Below are 18,771 nucleotides of genomic sequence, written 5' to 3'. Positions count from 1 at the left end.
CAAGAATACCGCCTATCTGCAAACTGACCCTGGTAAAAATTGGCAGTAGAATCTGTGCGTTCCAAAATACCATAGACCTAAAGCCGGCTGTAAGGTTTCCAATAGCTTCTGTAGCCGGCTGTACAATTGCTTTTAGCCTTTAATAGCCGATGGCGACTAAGCAACAGCCAGACGATAAAGTTTATGCTAAACGTTACTAAATACGGATACTAGGACTTAGTTAGTTTTTGGACTACCGCTCTCTTTTTGTGCCGTAGTATCTTGATTTATTTTGCGAGGAAAGCTCCGTACTTTTGAAGGATGCCTGTCATTCTTAATATGTTGGAGCGCCTTCAATTTCTTATGATACTGTGCAATACTTCTGGTGTGAAATAGTTGCTTCAGACGCCGTGGCACGCTGCGGCGCGGCGGGCGGGCAGCCAGCGCGGAAAGCGCATTAGCGCCTACAAACCTAACAAGGATACTTCACGCATTGCGCAATGCGTGAAGTATCCCTGTTAGGTTTGTAGGCGCCAGTGTGTCGCCGCTCCGCTTTGTGTTAGGCTCTAATATTTAATCTTGCGGAGTCAGCGTTTTTCAACTCATGATTTTGAAATGTTTGCACACTCTGTACGGATTATTCTCATTTTAATTGATGAAAAAAAAAAGTTTTAAAGGAAAATATAATGTGTGTTCTGTAAATATTAAGGTAGCTCCGTATCAAACTTAATGATTTCCAAAGCACACGAATTTCTACACAATTTCTTATAGCCTTTTATAGCCGCAATGGCGATAAAGTGTAAAGCCCGGCGATAGGAACTATAGCCCGACTGTACACTTTTTTATAGCTTTCGTTTAGCCCGGCTATATGATTTGCTCCGCATTCTACAGCCAGCTATATGATTTTCAATAGCCTTCTTTAGTCGGCTATAAGAACGCCTATGGTATTTTGAAACGCAGCTCCTATCGCTAATTTTTACCAGGGGAAGATTTTGTAAAAAATCTTCGTCATTTTTGTAATTTTGTCAATAGATTTGAAATTTTTTGTATATCAAAGAATAAGGCATTTCGGCGCTCCCATGCAGAATTGGGAAAAATCAAAACTATCAGCTTGCGTATTTTGTACTATAAAATGCTGCAAAGGCGCTGAATTGTCAAGTTAAGCGGTATTCTTCTTTTAGCCATGGTTTTCTCTCTCTAACCGTTGTTGTTGACGGCCTCACGATACATGATAGTATCTTGTGAACAGTGCTCATTAGTTAAGTTACATCATAGAAAAGGATCACGTTCGAATATTTAGAAAGGGCAATACATTTTTGAGTGCAGGAAACATTCCTGTCAAAACTTTGTGGGGTCTCAAACATGGAAAAAGTATCCGTATGTTGTACTGTAGCACAAATATAAATTTATTATCATAAAAAAGTTAAAACTAATGACTACAACACTCAAAATTGATGAGATTTCAGAAATATCTTACAGGTAATAAAAAATTAGGTAGATGATAGATAAAGTTAAACAAAGGGTTAATGTAAAATCTTGATAGAATTAATTTTGCATTATTGCCGACTCTTTATCGATACTATCATTTATGTTTTGCATTTATTATCTCTAGAGTATAAGTGCACAAATTAACAAAGGCATCTTACGTTTCCATGTACCTGGATACAGGGATTTAATTTTGTAAACAGAGAGATGTGAAGGATACAGTGTGTGTGATAACAGAAACGTTTTACACGACGTTGTATTGAGATTTTCAGCTTCATGCTGAATTTTGGCTAAGAAACTCCAACATACTGAGAAACGTTTTCCTTGTTTTTCATGAAATGCAAAAAAATACTGTACGTATAAAAAAGATTCAAGTAATTGAGGTATTAGAAACTTATTTCCTAAGAAAAGAGGAACGAATAGGATCCTTAATATAAACTTCTTGTGCAGGAAGGAGAGGGGGACATTTCCTCTGCCGCATCGAGTTAGAAAGTATGAGTAAACTCCTTTTTTTTAAAAAAAAAAAATAAATAAATGAAAGAAAAACAATAAACAATTTTTTTTAGAATGAGTAATGTTCTCGTGCGTAAATGTACGCTCACGTGGTTTTCTACAAGAAAATATGAGCAACCATCTGAGATAATCCAACAATGCATTTCATTGTTTGACCGCAATTGCTACATTCATTGTTTTTCGTAAAAATATGTTCACACGAACCTCTCATTCATTGATTGACTAATCAAACATAAAATGTATCTTTGGTTTTCAAAAGCAAAAATTCCACTGGTCAATGCGGGTGGGGGGGGGGGGCATCGGGAGTGAATGATGAAATGTACATTACAGAGACGGCACAATTACATATTGCATAAATGCAGGAAACCATTAATAATTACCAGAATAATAGGACGAAAAATCACAAATATATGGGTAGTGGTTACCAGAAACTGAAAGGAACTAAGTGACATTGACTTGAAACAGAGAAAAGTACGCTGGGAATTCAAATCATCCATAAGGGCCAGGAGGCAAACTTCAAGTCTCCTTGAGTACTAAATGGTTTTTTTTTTTTTTTTTTTTTTTTTTTTTTCTTAATATTATTGGTGTCACTTCGTTCATACACAATGTCAGTTGGTTCCCTTTAGCTTGAATATACCCATTTGTACTTGCCAAATTTGAAAACAGGAGTTTCTAAACATTAATAGTTTAATCACCGGACATTTCATTTAAAATACGGATATAACATAAGACGAAATTACAGATGGATATTCACTGGTGAAAAAATGATTAATGGAAAACACAAATGCGCTGACTAACATTAGGTTTTTCATGATGTAAAAAAAAAGAAAAAAAACATACCTAGTATGCTGAATAATGGCTATGTGGGAGTTTTAAAACGTTCTCCTCAACGTGAACATTAGTATTTTAACACAGCTTGGTTCCGTTCATGATTGCAATTTTTTTTAATGGAAGGTGTTATCTACCTATTAAAAATTCGTCCTACGACCAGTGAAAAGAAAAAAAAAAGTTAAAAAGTTCAGAAGAAGCAGAATGCCCTTGTGCCTAAATATATTTTCCAGTAGTTTCCTACCAGAGAGTCTCTCAGTGGTTATTCTCACGTCTAACGAATCAAAACGTAGGACGCAATTCCGCAGAGAGACTGTCAAACTTATTAATAACGATTTGGGACATCCCAGCGAATTTACACGAACCAGTGCCATGATAATAAGACGTGCACGTCAAAAATGGTAGCCGCCTTAAAACCAACTTTTTAAATCTCTAAAAAGAAAAAAATAAATGGGCTACCGGTTACTTTCACGCTTATCGAACCGTGGACGGACGGTATTCTCAAAGAAAAGACAGACAAACAAGGTAATGGCCGACAAAAAAAGAAATTAAATCACGGGTCCGGTCATTTGACGGTGAGATCTAAGGGTTTATCCTGCTCCTCTAGCTTGCTCCGCATACTGAGATCAAAGGCTTGGTTATGCCTGGCCGTTTCGTAGTGGACGTGGGCCTGATTCCACTGAGGCGTTATGCTCCACGGATGGGCGCTGGCCACGTCGTTGATCGGGAACCAGGACTGGTAACATCGGGGCCAGGTCGACATGAGGTTCGGCTCGGGGTGGGCTCCGTGCTTTGGTGAGGTGGGCGCCTCCAGGCGAACGCTCTTCATGGAGGTCTCCGCCCGGGGCTCGATCTCCATGGAGGAAAGCCTTTGGTTCAGCGGAGTGATGGCAGTCTTGATTACCGAGTCTAGTTTCTCCGTGACGGTAGGTTCAGTCTCTGAAATCATAGAAAAATGATATTAATGAATGTTCTGCTCTACGTGCTGGGGTTATAAGATAAGAGGCGAACCCCAAGTGAGTCGGAGGGGAGCCATTAGCTGATGTCGAGTGGGGGGAGGGGGTCTAGGACACTCCCCTCCAGAAAAAGGGGGTCCGCGGGGCCTCCCTCTGAATGTGTCAAAAAATGGGCCTTCCCATATTGAATTTCAGGCAGTTTTAGCATTCAATTTGTGCATTACTTGAAAGTTGAAAATTGACGAATAATATCCCTTTTAGCGTAAGTTTATTTTAGTACATGGACTAGGTATTTATTTCTGCGGTATTAAGTAACCTTTGGTTTGATAAACTTTGGTTAAATATAGTTCTGTCTTGAAACCATTTCAGTAAAGATTAAGGAGCACTTTTTACTCCTCCTCTTCCCCCCCCTTTCCCCTTTTTTCCTTCTTTCTCTCCTTTTTTGGCCCAAAGAGGAGGGCATGCCACCATGCCCCCCCCCCCCCCTCGATTCACCACTATATTAGATGCCCTTGTCATGTTACCACAGAGAGTTCGTTCGCGAGCCAAAAGAAATCTCTCAATTTTCCTCCACTTGGAGTTCTCAGACAATTATCTACGTAAGAATCTATATTCTACAGGAGGTCCTGCAAGTACGATTCGATGCTAAAGTTAACACAAGAGAGAAGGGGGGGGGAGGGAGAGAGGAAGAGGGGGGAGAGGGAGGACAATTAACACCTCAGGAATAAAGCGACTATCACGATCCCGTAGTTACTCACACTTGGGTTATGCTGTGATACAACTATTCGAACGTGCTTGTGGTGTTGGGAAGTATCCCCAATTTTGAAGGCGTTTCATGCGCGTTTAGGTTAGTGGCGTGTGAGAAGGAGGTTGAAATCGAGAATAAACCATTGCGGCTAACAAATTCTATTTTCCTTAGATCTTCATTTTCAATCACGTAGTGCTTTTTTTCCAACAGATGCATAGGATTCTGAGGGAAAGGATCATTCAGATCAATACAACCTAATGAGATATTATTTTCAGTCAATGTATATTACCAATGAGTTAAAGGAGGATTATTTCTAATACCTTTACCTATATATTGTAAAAATGAATGCACGAACTTGATATATGATAAAAAAAAAACTCTAAATGATAACATTATTAGTTTGAAAAATGCTGGGATCTTTACGTATAATGTTTTTTATACTATTAACATTTAAATGTTTGAAAGTGAAGTCCACGGGTGGTCCAGTTAATATCAAGGTATGTAGTAAAGTTCCCTCAAAAAGTTGAAAATGTGTATACAGGAAAAAAATTAAAATGAGTATTTCCTTTTGATTTTACCGATTTAAAATCTTCTTTCATGAAACTTGATATTGACCTGTTGACAGGATAATTATTTTTTTTGATGTTGCGGGACCTCGGACCTGTTTTTGTGTCTTTCAATGAGGTAAACAGGTGGGTTTAAAAGGAGCTTTCGTGATCCTGAAAAAGTCGAGATCTCAACACAATTTGTAGAGACATTGCATGGCAATTCTTCTGCATATTATCAACTACACAACAATCAAGGAGCTTACCGGATTGGTTAGCCTGTTGGTTGGGAAAATGCCTGTAAGTTTTGACATGTTTCCGGAGCGAGCTTGGATCCGTGTAGCGTTTTGGACAGCCGGCCACCTTGCACATGTACGGTTTATCCACCGAATGTGTGCGCGTGTGCTTGAAACGATCGCTTGAATTGGAGTAAGCCTTGCCGCAGCCCGGCACCGGGCAAATGTACGGCCTCTCACCTGTAAATTTAAGTATTCGGTCAAAAAAAGGTGCGAATTCCAGAGGATCGCCATTGTTAAAATGTGTTGATAGAATAACGACAACATACACGCAGAAGGCAGAACTTTAATATTGGAACCTTCAACTTCATGCGTCAGCACACTATTTGGACTGCATTTTGCATTTGGAACTATAAATTCTAGCCCGGCTTAAAAACAACGTATGTGCCACTAGTTTCCATGTGCACACACGTGTTTTTCCAGGAGAGCCAGAATTTATAGTTCCAAATTGCAAAATCCAGTCCATTTTTCAAACGAAAAAACGTAACTACATTTCAGTATTGCGAAATTTCCTCTCGAAAATTGTATTTTTTTATTAAAAAAAACTAGTGGGTATTTCAAACTGAAATTTTACTTGTAACTCCTGATTACACGCAAAAATCAGCAAAATTGCGCTGTCATATTATTATGAAAAATTGAATTCTATGAGTCAATATTGCAACCATGGAACGAAGTTACGCTCTTGTGTTCGAGAAACGACGAGAAATCGCTTAACAGTATATAATTACCCTTTTCGAAAGGATTATTCAATTTGAGAAATTGTGAGTTTCACCGCGGTGTTCCCAAATTTCCGCCCCTATTTTATTTTTTCAAAGAAAAACGCCCCAACTTTACGGCCTAAAATAAATATATGTACGGAATATTCTGCTGTCCGTTGTGAAGTTTTATGGCCCCTAGTTTTACTACAGAATTACAGATCGTCGTAAGAGTGACAAAAACGCATAACTAGTTTTTTTCCCCTTTTTTTTTGACAATTAATGATCACATACCTGTGTGAGATCTCGCGTGGATCTTGAGATTTTCTGCTCTACTGAAACTTTTATCACATTGATAACACTGATGAGGTTTTTCGTTGGTATGCGTTCGCACGTGGACTAGCATTTTGTACCTGAAACAATGTCATACTTCGCATTAAATTTTTACGACAATATGCGCATGAAATTAGATATTCTGTAGCATAAATGAATTAAATTTTAACGTGTGATCGGAATATCAGATTTCAGCTGCAGATAATACATGAAATGTTGCTGGAAACACGTCGCACAGTGGATATTATGGAATATTAGGAAAATAATCAGCAATTCATTCGAAGTAAAAATATTTGGCTATTTGCCTATAGGCATCTGACAAAGTGCCTGATTTTACTATTGGCCTGCGACGGATACACTGCCGTGATAAGGAAAAACGCCGTATGAACCTTCAGGCGTTGCCAAATTTCCTTTAGTAAATTACGAATTTTTGGTAAAATGTGTTAATAATTTTCTTCCAATTTTTCAGATAATTTTGTTCGCAATATCACATAAGATTCCTGAAAAATTTCAAGGGAAAATATTCCATAGCGTTCCTCGAAAATAAACATTTTATCGAAGGAAATTTGGCAACTCTTGAATTTTCATACGGCGTTTTTCCTTAGCACGGCAGTATAGGTGTTTTGAATGATTTGGCGTTATTACCTGGCGTTAAAGCCTCTCTCAGCCCTGGAGCATCCCTCCCAGCCGCAGTAGAAGAGTCCGCCTTCACCGGCACCCGCATGAACTCTGGTCACGTGAGCGCCCAACTGATCCAGGCTTGTGAACCACCCTCCACAGCCCAGCCACCTGTAAAAAGTTTGGAAAAAACCAAAGTTACACCTATACTCGTACACATTTAAGAATTAAAAGACATTTAAAGACATTTTAAGAATGCAAGGGAAGCAGAAGCGGACCCAGCAATTTGGCAACACCGGGTTTCCTCCATTTAAATCTATGTTAAATATCGATTCTCGTCGGACCACCTGGCCCCTTCAAGAATCGATACATTTCCATAGGTTTAAATGGAGAAAAACAATGTTGCCAATGTTTGCTGGATCCGCCAATGAAGGGAAAGAGAATAATGAGATGGTGAAGGAAAACCTTTCTATATGCACACATAGCTACATCAAAAGAATCACGTCTCTTTTAATGGATTTTTAATTTTTCCCTGTTAACTCAAGCAAAGGCGGCAGCTTTTATTGCAAAAATTGAGATGTATAAGATCGAAACACTCGCAGCGTTCCTCGGTTATCGTGCAGAAAATATTTTGACGCAAATACGACTTAAGGAAGGGATTTCATGAGCTTGCAAGACAAGTGAACCTATGGATTTTAGAATAAAGGCAAAGAGCAATATAGTGATACGAAGGTTTTTACCTGCATTTGACCATCTCTTGTTCCTGCTTCGGGGACAGTTTGACATCTTTGACTGTGCTGTCGATGATGTTTTCTGAATAAACAATGCTTGATTTGGATTCTTCATTATCCGGATAGGAGCCGGTTTTGATTCCATCAGAGCTCTGAAACAACATGAAAATAACACATTTTAAATATCGCACCATGGGACACGTATTAACTTTGCCTAAAATTCACCAAAGTCTGAAACTATGGGAATGAGAAGGAGCTTTAGCTTAATTTTTAAAGGCATCAGGTTAGTTAGGTTGTCTAAACGTTTCCTAAACAAATAAAGTAAAACGTATCATTAGTTGTATATGTGTTATAATGTGAAGTTATGCAGCCTTATTAGGGGAGAAAAAACTCACTCTCCATTTTCCTCCCTCCCCTCCTGCCATGGATGGTGGGAATATCCTCTCATCACCAGGTTCGTTCTTGCCTTATTGGAGGGGTCTTCTAATTTTTAAAATTAGGTACTTTAAAAAAAAGAGTGTACCACTTTTTTTTATTTTCTGTGTGCTTTACTGACATTTGTCGGTGGTTCCTCAGGTTCATTACACAAGTTTACTGTTTATTATTGTGCTCAAAATGAAGAATACTAGGTATAAAATATGTCGAATACAAAACATGCTTTTGATTTTACATACTTTTCATACCCCTAATTTTTTTTAAAAACTTGGCGTTTAAATGCCAAAAAAGCTGTGTGCGATTTCAACATTGTCATATTTTTTTTATTTCGCAATATATTTTAGTTCCAAACCTCATTCATCAAATTTTGCAAAAACTACACAAACATAAATTATCCTGTTAGTAATGTAAACTAATGTTATTATGAAGATGTTCTCTACTCATGAACAACATTCCACTGAAAAAAAGGCAAAGTTTACCAGAAGTATGGTAAATTCTAATATTAGTCTACTTAATTTTTGACACAGCGATAGGATAACCAGGCTTCTGGTAGAATTTACCATACTTTTTGCGAATACCGCCAGAGTTACAGTATTTGTTACCACAAAGTCTGATGGTGATTACCATACTCATCACTGCCGCTCGAGGCATACTTTTTTCAGTGCAATTGTCTATCAAATCGCATATATTTATGCTCGCTTTTGTTTAGAGGTGTTTCTTTCCGACGAATGATTTTTTCCCTCGACCGTATCGTTCACGTGGAGCGTATACCGCTACACCGTCCCGCCGTCTCATGAGTTGAAATCGCGGTAAGATCTCCATATCATTACCCGTATTTACTCGGGATACAATGTACTGGAGTACATATTTTTTACATGCTTTTTATTGTTTATCAAAGCATTCGACCGCGATGCGACACTGCACGTGCGACTCACACAGGTCGTCGCATATCGGAGCATCTTCCGCCGCGGACCGGTTTTGCGATACGCTCAATTACTAATTCAAACTCTCGCGGTGCGGCGACCGTATGAAAGAGTCACTCGGTAAATAATTTCAGGTGCTCTGCATTTTTACTGCCATTATGTTGGAAATTCCGCGAGGCGGAGGCCTCACTCCTCGCGTCCGGATTTACTTACGAATTAAATCTTGACGTTCGGCTAGCAGAAGGAGGGTATGGATTCGATCGACATGGATCGATCGAACATTGAAGACGTGAATCAATCGACGGGAACCGACATATTATTAAACGACATGAATCCATCGAACAATTAAACCCTGAACCGATTGACGTGATTCGATCGACAGCTGTGAGTCGATCGACAAACCCGTGAATCTATCTACCAAACCTGTGAGTCAATCGACCACTCTGTAAATCGATCAAAAATCCGTAAATCAATCGACAAAACCTGTGAGTCGATCGACATCTTCGTAAATCGATCAAAAATCCGTGAATGGTTCGATGAAAACAGTGAATCGATCGACAAAACCCCTTGAGTCGATCGACAAACCCGTGAATCGATTGACAAACCCGTGAGTCTATCTACCAAACCTGTGAGTCGGTCGACCACCCTGTAAATCCATCAAAAATCCGAGAATCAATCGACAAAACCTGTGAGTCGATCGACGAGCCCGTGGATCGATCGACAAACCCGTGAATCTATCTACCAAACTTGTGAGTCGATCTGTCACCCCACTAATCGATTAAAAATCCGTGAATCAATTGATAAAACCTGTGAGTTGATCGACATCTCGGTAAATCGATCAAAAATTCATGAATGGTTCGACAAGACAGTGAATCGATCGACAAAACCCCTTGAGTCGATTGACAAATCTGTGAATTGGTCGACAAACTCTGTGAGTAGATCGACAAACCCATGAATCGATCCGACACATCTGTGAAGTGATTGACGATACCTTGAATGAATTGACAACGCCGTGAATCGATCGACAAACCTGTGAATCGGTCGATTCATGTCGACGGAATCGAGACCCTCTCAAGCAGAATACAGCGCTAACTTCGAAGAGTCTAACTTGAGAATTATTATCTCCAACCTCCAACCTCCAACCTCCACAGCGGACTGATTATTGAAATTGATAGACAAAGCTATAGACAAAGAAGACATAGAGAGTAAGAAGCGATCCTACGGGTGGAAACGGGTGACTCTTAAAGACTAAGGGAGAAAATGATGGACTAATTATCGGGTCTCTCGTGGGTTGCCGTTAGTTAGTCTATCCTCTATCACCCACGTCCTTTGTCCATTGCAACCACCCGCTTCCACCAATAGGATCCCTCCAAATCCCTTTTGTCTTCTTTGTCTATAGCTTTGTCTATCAATTTCAATAATCGACCCGCTGCCCGCCAACAACACTTCATTCTCGTGTCCTTTAACGGATCAGGTGCGAGGGAGAGGGTTTCCTGCCAGCTTTTTTTCTGAGTCGTTCAATTAGCTTTTGATTATTTGACCCCGGAGGATGGCAATTTCTGCCCACGTGAGCCTTTAACCGCCCTGCATCCTCACGCAAGGTGATAATACAAAATCGTAAAAATTAAATTCCCACCCTTAAAAAACCTGCTACGCTCAACGAACCGTGAAGCTATCAAAGAGCGATCTCTAACTGTTGCACAGTTGTTCCAGTAACGGAAAGATTTCAATGAAGTTAAAAATCGTTTTCGTAACGAACAAGTGCCTTTGGCTGCGAGTTTGGCTTCGTCGCTCAGTGGACAATTTCATTTCTTAAAAGGACAAAACATAAAGAGTTTGGTGAACGGGTTTGTATCTTTGGTTTGCATGTTTTGGGAATGATTTACGGAAAAGTAGGTACCTATTCTGTTCAATTTTTCCAAGCATTTCAGAGTGAATTTGAGGCTTTTCCGAGGTGCTCGTCTTGATTTTTGTGCCTTTTTCCATGGGTCCTTTTTATTTCTCTCTGGAAAAAGTTGGGAACAGGTCCCTTCCGTTCTATGATAGTTTTTACCTTTGATCCTCGAAGGGCTATACTTTATTGACCCTTCATTTATAAGGTAAAGTGGAACTTGATGTCGAATGGGAGTGGTTGCATCAGGAGGAATACGAATTCTTTAGAAGATATCGTGAAGAGAATCGTCATAATTCAAAATCGATGGCTAACTTGCGAAAACACGTACTTCAATTGCGGTATTTCAAAATTATCGTTCCTATTTTAGCTATTCGAAGATAATACAAACCAACTTTATGGCTTTAAATTGGACGTACTTCTACCGAACGGAACTATGTGCATTGTGACGTGAGCCTTGTCATGCATATATTCTTATGGGTCTCAGAACTCATGTCTAAATGCACATAGTTCCGTTTGGCACACGGAGAAAAAAACTTCGTGCGTGGGACCCGAAGTTTAGGTCATATGGATCTCTGAAGTTTTCGGATTGAGCATCTGAACACTTTAGGTCTAGCTGCTGAGGTTTGGATCACACATCTGAAACTTCAGTTCTTACATCTGAAGTACTTCGGTTTTCACATCCGAAAAACTTCGGTTCTCATATCCGAAAAACTTCGGTCTTCACACCTGAAGTACTTCAGATGTAAGAACTGAAGTTTCAGATGTGTGATCCAAACCTCGACAGCTAGACCGAAAGTGTTTAGATGCTCAATCCGAAAACTTCAGAGATCCATATGACCTAAACTTCGGGTCCCACGCACGAGGTTTTTTTCTCCGTGCAGAAACACGTCCAATTGATATGGAATATTCTGCTCACAGCGAAGAATATTCGAGGAGATTCTATAAAGAATTTGCGTTGAGTTAAAAAAGAAAATAAAGTGTGACAAGAGGTCCGTAACGTCGCAAACGAAGATACGTGGTTTTGCAGTTTGGCCATCGATATCCTTAATTTTTTGAGCGTTAACTTCAAGTTTCAAGGTATTGTTTTCCCCGGATCCACGGACTGCTGGAACGTTATTAGTGTGCGACGGATTATAATTTTCATGGATCCCGGAAACCGGAAGTTCAACAAGTCGCAGGTTGGTACTCGAGGGGCTCCGTTTAACCCCATCGGGCGCACCCTCGCACGCCCCCACCCCCACCCGAAAACGACGCGCTGTTCACCTGACACGAAGCAAGGGGCTAGCTGCCGTGATAGCGAAGCCAGCAGTAAGTGCATTTCTGTATGAGCCATGGTCAGCACATGCTTTCATGTGTTTCGAGGCTCATCCCAGCATGCACTTACTGCTCTCTTCGCTATCACGGCAGCTAGGTGTAACGCTCAACGGCAAGTCCCATTCATTAACCCGCTAATCGTCCTCCATGGTGATTGAACTGGACGTATTTCTATCAAACGGAACTTTGTGCATTATGACGTGAGCCCTGTTATGCATGTATTCTTATGGGTCTCAGGGCTCATGGCTTAATGCACATAGTTCCGTTTGATAGAAATACGTCCAACTGATTATTAATTGCCGCTATTTTCCTCTCGTCGATTTTCTACACACATTTGTTAACGGAAAAATTACCGCTCGATATAGTGAACATACGGTGAGTGGTGTAACGCTAACGGAGTAAGGAGGTGAAAAAAAATCTTGGACCGACAGTAAGCAGTGGCGGATCCACGGGGGTTGGGGGGGGGGAGGCGAAAGAAAAAAAGTGCTCATAACAATTCACTAAAATGTTTTCATGACACAACTATATTAGCAAAGTTTACCGAGCCAAGGTTATAAATTTTTGTGATTTCGAGGACCCGGAACGTTGTAGCACATTTAAACAATTTGTTTTTGGAAAAATTGACGATGTCTTAAGAAAAATAGTAAAAGTTAACTTCATCGGCACAATAGGTAACGCTGGAATAAAATGAATTTGTATGAGAAACAAGTAAAAGTAAGTAAAGCCTCCTCAATATTGCACGCGACAAATAATAAACGGCTGGATGCAACTATTCGGGCTCCACGGATGTCCGTGTTGCTTACGCACGGAAAAAAAGGCGTTTTTACTCTGTTGGCACTCACCGCTTCATCCGCGGTGCTAAGACAGCGGGTAGCATTAAAGGAAAGAGTGCCTTCAATTCTTTGTTTATACTACAAGGATACCTCGAACGCACGAATGTTTATTCTAAAATTCATGTTCAATACATGACGATATCAAAATCGAAACACAAATGAGTCCCACATCCTACGCCTGCGTCCGACTATACTCGTGATAATAAATGCATCGTCACAATGGGCAGTTTGATTTTCGAAGTCTAATGATGGCGCGTCGATATGCGATTTATTTGTTTAGTTTCTTAAGTTATTTTATTTTGGCCCATTCACAATTAGTGTTGTTGCGTCTCATTAATCCACTTCCGCGTGAAAGGCTGATACGGAGACAGACATTTTGTTAGTTACGTCGCCGAGACGGGATCAACGAACCTGACCCGGCTTCTAGTTACAAGTTCAAGGGCCCAAATAGATACTCTTTCAAATCACTAAACAATAACCTAGATTCTCACATATTTGTCGTCGATTACAAAGAATATGTGCACTGGGAAAAAAGTCGCTTGGATCTAGAGTCCAGACTCGTAAAAACATCGACAAGAAAAAATACTCTTGATTCAATCGGATTTTTGCTTGAATCGAGAACCAAGTCTCTTAGTTTAAGCGGATTTCCTTTTGATTCAAGCAAAAAGCAGATTGAATCAAGAGTATTTTTTCTTGTCATTGTTTTCAAGAGTCTGAACTCTAGATCCAAGCGACTTTTTTTCCAGTGTGGGTTACATTTTGCAATAAGGAACCACTATCTTTGGCTTTTTCATAAAAGCGCGTATCTACATCAGGAAGTCAATAGCATATATGTTGTTTCTAAAATGAGCCTGAAATAGTGGTTCCTTATTGCAAAGTGTAATCCGCGTAATCGGGAACTAAAATTTATTTTAGTATTAGTAACGGTACTCACACGGAGGAAGATGAGCATTTTTCTGAAAAATTCGATACTGATAAATTTAATTTCCTTAGCTATTCAAATTGCTAAAAACGAGAATAAAAAAAAATGAGATGCATCCAATAATTAGCTAATTTATCAGGATTTTCATGTTTCGATTATCACTTTTTCATCTGTGTCTTAGAACACTTAGTTGTATTCATTCTCAAAATCGCCGAAACGGTTATTTCCCCTCTTACCTGCCTTTGATAGCCAAGCTTATCTCTATGAGATAACTGTCTTTTGGCGATGGTACTTGTACGACAATATTACATCCTTGAAAAACATGATTTTTTCCCCTATAAATATTCAGAGCTATAATTTCAGAAGGAGACGACTTGAAATTAAATTCACTCAAAAAAAATATACAATTTTGTCTAGAAACATTTCAGTAAATTTTTAGGTGCACTTTTTTTCTCCCACTTTTTCTCCCTTTCTCCCTATTTTCCTTCTTTTCCCCCTTTTTTGGCTCGAGGGGGGAAGCATGCCATAATGCCCCCCTCCCCCTGGGTCCGCCACTGCTGCTTTGGACATTTTCCTGGTGCATCCACTATACCACTTGTTGACGGATCGATGTGTGGCTCAAAACCAGAATGAAGAAAGATCCTTACAAATAACCATAAAGCTTATCTCATGCTTGACCATAAAGTGCCGATAGTTATGACAATCATTAAAGTTGAATGCCAGTTGCGTTCCGTTCCCTGTATGGTCGAGCTGTATGAGGTCACTCGTGTATTTTCTAGCCTGAAGCGGCATGGAAATCTTCACTCGTTTTCGTACGACTAATATCCCGAAATTTAAGTCCTAATTGATATCTGTGTTGGATAATGAGCTGTAATTGAAATCAATGTGCCAGTGTCGTCTGTGGTCGGCCAACCAAATTAACGAGCCCGTCCTCATAACCAATGGTGATTGTTGAAAGTTGGTAATACTGTTTTTCCTCCATTTAAATGAATGTAAAATAATCGATTCTTTGTGAGGCATTGGCCCGCCTAAAATCGATATAATTAATGGATTTAAATGGAAGAAAATAGTATTGCCAACGTGCAAAATGTTGTGTGTCGTGCAAATGTCAACAAGCCCATCCTTTAAATATTATTCACTCCATCGTGAAACCAAGAAATCACGCTTTTTCATGTTACATCGTTGACCGTTGCGTGTTTCCTTTAATTTTATTTTTTTCCCCTTATAAATACGGAGAGAAATTTTTACATTCATAGAGGCTGATGTTTGTTACTCGAAAATGTAGGACCGGCATTGAAATGCTAATTTTCATTTTTACATTTTTTTTTAAAATTTTTTTAATTTTTTTATCATTCACTATAGCATATTTAACCAATATTTAACATAAATCTGACTCTTTAATATTAAATCATAAGAGTAACGCATAACGCGGCGTTATGCGTTACTCAGCGCGTAACGCCCGAGGCGCGAAGCGATTCTAGAAGTTGTACCGGGAAGCGGTCCGGAGACGTAGCGCCGTAGACCTCTACTTTTATATACAATTTTAGTTTCACACGTCATATATCTTGAAGTTTGTATTGTGTATACCATCAATTGAGTGATTTTCCAGAATTTAATAATATTTTAATGTCCAATTTAATTTATAACGTTCATTTAACACAAAGTTTGCACACATTTTATTTAAAATAAATAGGTTTCCTAGCTCGTTTAATTTAACCACTTTTTGCGCTTTTTTGAAGCTCTTTAACACTCAATATTTTTAAGGGTCGATTTAACTATGTTTGCAACATTGGCGACACAACTTTTTTACACTCCAAGCGATATTCTTCAAACGGCTGAAAATGGACCTAAATCGGGATTTTGTCAGCGCTGGTACCTACGGAATGCCTCGTGTCCAGGCATCAACGTGGAATGGCTTGATATTCGAATACTAAGGTGCTCTCCATCTCGGGAGGAAGGGAGACCATTATGTCATCGCGCTTGCTGGTATTACGTCTGTTTGTCAAATAAAAACAGGTTGTCAGGTCGGACGAAGTTCAGGGAGGTGGACCACCGCACCGCAGGCGAGGCGTGAATGATCGATTTTCGATATTTCTCCATTTGAAACTGTGGTAAAGAATCGATTTTCAAGGTGTTCACTGCGAACACCCTGCTTATGGATTTTTTCCATTGGTTCAAAGGCAGATCAATCGATACATCGCAAAGCACGCCACGCCACTGGCTGAGCCCTCGTCGCTCTCGGTACATTCCGTTTTCGATTTCCATTTCAAACTGACCGTTTTGTCTCCCTCCGGTGGGACGTGCAGAGTTATTATCTACCTCCAGAGGCCTAAAACACGAGTATCGTCTCTCGAGTGCCTCTGAGAGGACTGCGTATGAAACCCTCAATTTGATGAAGACACTTATGATTGGGGGCAAGGCTAGAGTTGACAGTTCACTCGTTTAGTTACTTAGAGTCAATGAAAAAAAAAAAAAACAAAACAAAACACTTTTCAAAAATACTCGTGGAAAAATTTTTTTGTGGCTTACTGAGAAGGAAATGCTCTTATCAACTTCTCAGTGAGTCTGAGACAAAAATTATGTTCCGCAAGTATTTCTGAAAATATTGTTCCTTTCATGGACCGGAAAAAACTCTCTGCACTAAAAAAAGTTTCGGCCGGCTATACAGACATACCGTCCGTCTCGGGTTCAGAGACCGGAAGTTCCGGGTGCTGGAGTTTCGTTTTTCAGTGTAAACGGACTGTCAATTCGAGCCTCCGATATTTCAGCGCGAAGAAAATGTTATTGACATCTTTTTCTCGAAAAAGGATATTTTGAGGAGCCAAGAGTTTTTAAGATGGCATGTTCACCAGCGCCCCTGCAAACCGGCGGGAGAAACAGTTTGATTGACCTTGATTAGTTGGGAATTTTGCAGAGAGAACTGCCGCCCCTTGTGGCGGGGGACGCAGGGGTTTGGAGTCGGGGCCCGAACCCATTCATGGTAACCCTGGAGGGGCTGTTAATTTTTTTGCGAAATCTTAGAAAAACTGAAATCGTGCTCATTTTCGCTAAAAACCCGTCGGAGCAACATAGCAAATGGTAGAAGAGCAAATACTTCTGGGTAAGGGACACTCAGCAACAACCTGTCGCCCTCTATCGTAGTAAGGCGAGCTTTCAGAAAAAAAGCTCCGTTTTAACCAACTTTTCTTCATTGATAATTTCTCTGAGAAGCAAGTTCGGCCCTTCACTTTTTTCTCTCCTTCTTCCCTTCCTTCCTTCCATTGAGCTTTTCTCGTGATCATTAGTTTTAGGAACAAGGGAGGAGGAGGGCTACTCGTGGCCTTTCTCTTCCACCCTCACCTACACCGCACAGTGGAGAGTTTGGACATGAGACTTTGGACTAAACTTTCGAATTTTGATGATTATTCCGTCATAATTCCAATTTTAAGGGCTGTTTCTGAGAAGAAATTTTTCGAGAAAACAGTAGCACCACTTTTAAACTTGATCGTTCTATATTGACAAAGATTCAAGCTTAAAAGTTTCCAACTTTAGTCTGAGTTTTCCCATTGACTCTTTCTACTGTGTGCCGCGACATGCCACCCGGATGCGGCCGAAATTTTTACGAACATGCGTACTATCTCTTAATTTTTGAAAGCTACCACAATAATACAAGGATACCTTACGAAGTTAGCGTGTTTTCATGCACTGTTTTCCTAACCTCTTTCCATCTCGTCGCGACACAGATATCGTCGCTTGGTCCCCTGTGGCGACCTGTCTCATTCCCAGCGATGACTCCCACGCTTATCGTATTCTTAGAAAAACCGAGAAAAGAACGAAGATTTTTTTTTCGAATTCGGTTTGTGAGGGGAAAAATTGAGATCGCAATATAATAATACGAGTGAAAAGCTACCTCCAATTCCACACCCCTTTCATCTACCCACAACGCACTCCCTAGTCGCGAAACTGGTTTCCTTTAATGAAACCCAAATTATTGCAACAAGCGAGTGGTATCCAAATTTTTATTCCAAATATTGTTTTTCTGAATAAAATTTTAAGGACACACATAAACAAATCGACTAAAATCCAATGATAAAAACGCGTAACTAAACCCCCGGACGTCGGGGTCAAAAACGACTTTCAATCAGTCACGAAATAACAGCGATAGTGTGGTCTCGCGGTAAAAATTTCACTAGAACCGTACGAAACCATCACCGTAAAAGGTAAGAAAGAAAAAAACAGAAAATCTTACTTCGCTGGGGGGTGAATACTGGAGGTATTGCACGACCATCCTGAAGATCGAGTCAGAAAATCCTTTCAAATAAACGCTCTCGCCGAAGATCAATTGGAAAAACCGTCAATGAAACACATAGAAAACACCACAACCAGAAGGGTGAAAAGAACCCTTAAAAATGAAAAAAAAAGGATAGCGGTAACCGCACACGTTCCGTCAGCTCGCGATCGGGGGCGCCCTGGAGGCCGGTCGAACATCAACTATCAACAGGCTGTTCCAACTCGAGCGGCCGGCGCGGCGCGGGCGGGTTGCGGGGAAAGGGGGCCTCCCCAGGGGTGGGAGGGGGGAGGGGGGTCTCCCAATGCGGCTGCCGGCTCCGGCGGACTCGGGACCCCCCCGAGCGGCGGAGCTCCACCCCGGCTTGAACCTCAATCATGCTCGCGAGTAAAAAAGAAAAAAAAAACTTTGGCTTTGACACCTGATCTGCGCATCTCCGGCGAGGAGGCTTTCATT

At 40.3% G+C, this 18,771-nt stretch overlaps 1 protein-coding gene across 1 annotated transcript; it reads right to left on the bottom strand.

Moving 5' to 3' along the window:
- Positions 1-1,987: 1,987 nt before the first annotated feature.
- On the bottom strand, positions 1,988-18,514 carry LOC109041816 (uncharacterized). Its single transcript, XM_019058246.2, has 6 exons — positions 18,277-18,514; positions 7,737-7,879; positions 7,024-7,167; positions 6,340-6,458; positions 5,321-5,530; positions 1,988-3,744 (listed from the first exon to the last, which is right to left on the bottom strand). Exons 1-6 carry the CDS (start codon positions 18,313-18,315, stop codon positions 3,371-3,373), a joined length of 1,029 nt encoding a protein of 342 aa, XP_018913791.1. The 5' UTR covers positions 18,316-18,514; the 3' UTR covers positions 1,988-3,370.
- Between the last annotated feature and the right edge of the window lie 257 nt (positions 18,515-18,771).

This window comes from Bemisia tabaci, chromosome 2 (genome assembly GCF_918797505.1).
Source record: "Bemisia tabaci chromosome 2, PGI_BMITA_v3".
NCBI classification, from domain to species: Eukaryota; Metazoa; Arthropoda; class Insecta; order Hemiptera; family Aleyrodidae; genus Bemisia; species Bemisia tabaci.
The sequence above is the reverse complement of the archived record's forward strand: the minus strand, read 5'-3'. Positions and strand labels throughout refer to the sequence as shown.